At 35.9% G+C, this 4,358-nt stretch overlaps 1 protein-coding gene across 1 annotated transcript; it reads left to right on the top strand.

Moving 5' to 3' along the window:
* Positions 1–1,281: 1,281 nt before the first annotated feature.
* Positions 1,282–3,735, top strand: LOC134646685 (G2/M phase-specific E3 ubiquitin-protein ligase-like). The gene is made up of 6 exons (XM_063500546.1): positions 1,282–1,478; positions 1,660–1,970; positions 2,082–2,257; positions 2,620–2,792; positions 2,973–3,187; positions 3,479–3,735. Exons 1-6 carry the CDS (start codon positions 1,282–1,284, stop codon positions 3,733–3,735), a joined length of 1,329 nt encoding a protein of 442 aa, XP_063356616.1.
* The last annotated feature ends 623 nt before the right edge of the window (positions 3,736–4,358 follow it).

Below are 4,358 nucleotides of genomic sequence, written 5' to 3'. Positions count from 1 at the left end.
ACTATAATTATACAGAATACACTACAATACAGTATATAAAATTAACCCTTATGTTTGCCTAACTACAGCAATTTTGTCTATGAAAGCATTCCGTGTAGAGGTTTGGATAGTGTTCTGCTGTCTGCATCTCAGTATTATTAGTTATCACTTGCTGTTGTTTATGGTATCTAATAGTTATATTTATATTTCAGAGCTATGGCACAGCAGCATGACCATTTCAACAAAGATGTTATACTACTTCCAGCTCCATCATGGGGAGTAGTGTGCAAACAAGGTTCAAAATTATGGTTACACAAACATGGGCACATCCTCAGTGCTTTTGAATTCCAGAAGACCTGGGACAACCAAACTGTCGTGAAACACATCAAGGAAAGCTTTGGTGAACGCATTCCAGAGGATGTCAAGCAAAATACTATTGTTTATTGTTACTGTGTGTATTCATGTAATGACTTGTACTTAAAGATAATATACCAAAGTAAATAAGTTTAAAATATTATTCATCATTATTAAAACATATGGACTATACCAGTAGAATTTAAAAGTCATAAAAGCATACACACAAACAGAACAGTACATAATAAAATATTTAACTAATATTTAAAACATTTAACTAATTAGCAATTGCTGTTGTCCCTATTTATTTTTTGTAGCCTCGAGTTTCTAATGGCTTGTGGCAATAAGCTGGTGTCTCCAAAGCTCCAAGATGGTCAGGAGCTGAATGGGATGCTGATCCTAAAGGTTTTTAAAACCAAAGCCCTCTATGTAAGGCCATCAAGGACACTTTTAGCAAGTTCCTAAAAGAATGAAAAAGAATCATGATTTGGAAAAAAACATGTCAACAATTGGGCTTCTAGCAAAATAGAATATATTTATTTAAAACAAGTGTTTGGGAGCAATCAATGTGGATATTTCTTATTTTAATCTTTTTAAGATAAGCTATAATTACTTGCTTTTGATATATGTTTTTGGTCTTTCTCTGTTGAAGAGTGAATCAGATGAAGACAAAGATCTTTCCCACATCAGCTCCAAATCAGCATTAAGCAGTTGTGCAACTGATAAGGACAGTGACGATGACTGTTTTGAAGTTGATAGTTCAAAAATCCAACAAGACATGAGCAGCCAAGTCACTACAAGGTTAAGAAGACATGTTAAAGGTGATAACCCTGGCACTAGCAGTGATGAAGAAGATGATACTGGGACCAACTGTATTGGAAGGAGTGTTGGTAAAAGGCGACGAGCAAGCAAGGAAGTAATGGGAACAGCATTTGTGATGAAGGCTACATGGCAATAAGTGATGACAAACCCAGCACAAGCAGTCACAGCAGAGATTTCAATGCAAGAAGCGAAGACATCCCTGCCATAAGTGTTAATGATGAAGATTATTCTTCATATTTAACTCTCGTGGCATCGCTTTCTGGCGATTCTTCAGATGATGAGGATTTAAATCAAGCTATAATTGCAAGCTTGGAGAATCAGATGTGAGTAACAAACGTACAGAATTTGAGTTTGAGACATGATTATAGCTTTCCAGAATTGTCAAATCAATATAAAACTTTTAAGCTTTAAATCTCTATGATCAGTGTGACACATATTCTCAAATTCTGTAACATGACTACGTGGCTGATATATTTTATTTTCTGTTTTATTTTCTTTTTTTAGTGCAGAAAAAGTCCCTGTTCAAGAGATACTGCTGGAACTATCAAGCAAAATTAGCACAAAACAGCAGTGCAAATTTAATATAAATCGCTCTCCTGTGTGGGAGGGAGCCTTGCGTGGTTTTCAAAGGCTATCTTATGATCCCAACTTGATGATCTGTGTGAAATTCTCAGATGATATGGGGAAAAATGAGGAAGGGGTTGATTTAGGCGGGCCAAGGAGGGAATTCTTGAGACTATTGATGGACACCATTGCCAGGTCAGCCATGTTTGAGGGGAAAGAAAACTGCAAGAACTTGGCTCTTGACAGTACTGGTAATTACCTATTTTTCTAACATTAATCGTGGGAACTGTTTAACTGATATTTATTTTTACAGGCAACATTACTGACAATTTTGCTTTTCCTTTTATTCTGTTGCTTTGCAGCTCTCAGAGGGGATTGGTACTACATCTCTGGCAGAGCCATTGCAGTGAGCTTGGTACATGGTGGTCCACCACCTAACTTTCTGTCACCAACAGTATTTTCTCTTCTGGTTGGAAATTCAGCAAATCCAGCCCTGGAAGACATAGCTGACCTGGAACTCTTCGAAAAAGTCAAAAAGGTCTCTATATGTTTATTTTATAAATCTTATAGTGAATTGGAAATAGTTTGTATTCCAGTTTTCTTTTGCAGGGTATGTTTATCCAGATCAGTCTGGCCATTGCTGAATGCCAAGTTTTTATATGTTGCTGCTGTATTAAACTAAGACTCAGCAGATAAAGGTAGACGAAAGAGTATATTTTCTTATTTTTTTAAGCACATTGTAAACGTATTAAAAAAATATGTGCAGTCATTTGACTTCCAATGTACGCTTGGGCATATTGTGATTGTGTAGACCACTAGTAGCTGGGTTCCTTCTAATAGGTTATAGGCCTACTAAGTAACTTCCATAACAAGCCCTTCCTCTGCTCTTTGTGATGCTAGATATCTCAAAGTACAACCCTTGAGGACCTTGAGAAGTCAAAAGAACCTCTGCTTGATTACTTGGCCAATGCAGGATGCCTGAGGCCTATGCGTTCACTAAGAGACAGGGATCTGCTGGTACATGACATTGTCATGTTTCAGGTCATCCACAGGGTTCAAGGTCCATTTCAAAGGTATTTGGGTATTCTGTGTTTTTCAGATTAATTAATGATGATAAAAATCTTACCTATTAATCAAAGTGGTCAGTCAACAACCTAGTATAATTGATTGTGCCAAATGGATAATATACAATTAACTTAGAAGCATGAAATTGCAGAATTATTGAATAAAATTTCTTTGTGCTGTTTATCCAGATTTTGTGAAGGTCTGAAAACTCTTGGGGTTCTCGAGAAAATCAGAAGGCATCCAGACAGCTTTCGCCCTCTGTTCTGCTATGAGCCACATATGCTGACTGCTGACCAGGTGGATGATCTTTTCAACATTCATCTATCTCCAGAAGGAAGCAACAGAAGAGCTGCTGAGGAGATGGTTGTTACCTTCTGGAGAGACTATCTCCAAGATGCAGAAGGTAATTGCACTTTAGTGCACAATAAATAGATGTAACGAATTATAGGTTAGCATTTCTGAAATCTTTATTTTAAATAACATACTCGTATAACAATAACACCACATTACCCTCTTGGTTGTAGTAACATTTTTACATAGTTCTTTGAAACTATTGAAAGATGAAAAGCATGCTCTATAGTCATTGCAATAACAGTCATTAAGATTCTTGCTTTAGATTAATACTCACTGACAATTTATGTTGGCCAAATGAAATAACCTTTTAACACTTTTTTTCCTTCTCTGTTTTATGCAGAAGAAGGACCTTCCAAATTACAGAAGATATTGGCCTTTGCAACTGGAGCAACTGCGGTGCCACCTGTTGGCTTTTCCCCAGCACCCTCGATTGAGTTCATTCATAGAGGAGACGACGACTTCTCTTCTACACCAATTTTCCCTCTTGCCAACACGTGTGTTAACTACATTAGGCTGCCACTGCATGTTTCATACCAGCTGTTCAAGGAGAAGTTTGATTTTGCATTAGGTAACACTTACGGCTTTGGCAGGGTATGAACACATTATGCTGGAGGAGTTTGCGTGTTTCTCTTTTGTATTGGTCTCTCTACTGATTCAAAGTGAGTATTAAGTATTAACTTGTTAAGGTTTTAATATTTCAAAATTTACCTGCCTCAGTCAAATTGATGTTTTAAGACATCAATTTGACAAGAAGTGATTGTTCTTCAGGATTCAAACAGGTAGATACCAATTGTTTAACAGCACTTCAGAAGTTTATTTAGATTGTTGAGTTTGAATATACAAAATTTGTCTCACTTTACTCATTTCATGTGTATGTGCATCTGTTTTTGATATGGTTGTCTTTGTGTCTGTTTATTCTTCTGCCTGTGTCAGTTTCTGTTTGACAACAGAGCTGTCATTTTATCATTTTAAAGAAAATGGTTTCAATATGTTAGTTTCGATCAGATATGTTTTCTGAAATGTTTTATATATATATTTTTTTTTTATTTTTTGAAAAATATTTGATTCAATGTAGAAGGTGTAAAAGTGAAGAAAACACATCTATTCCATGATTTCCATCATTTTCTAATGGATTCACTTGTTGAATTATGTTCATTGCAGTCTCATTTATGTTGATGTCAATATCTGGAATTATGACATTATTGTTTGTTTGAAGTTCT

This window comes from Pelmatolapia mariae, linkage group LG17, assembly GCF_036321145.2.
Source record: "Pelmatolapia mariae isolate MD_Pm_ZW linkage group LG17, Pm_UMD_F_2, whole genome shotgun sequence".
NCBI lineage: Eukaryota > Metazoa > Chordata > Actinopteri > Cichliformes > Cichlidae > Pelmatolapia > Pelmatolapia mariae.
The sequence above is the reverse complement of the archived record's forward strand: the minus strand, read 5'-3'. Positions and strand labels throughout refer to the sequence as shown.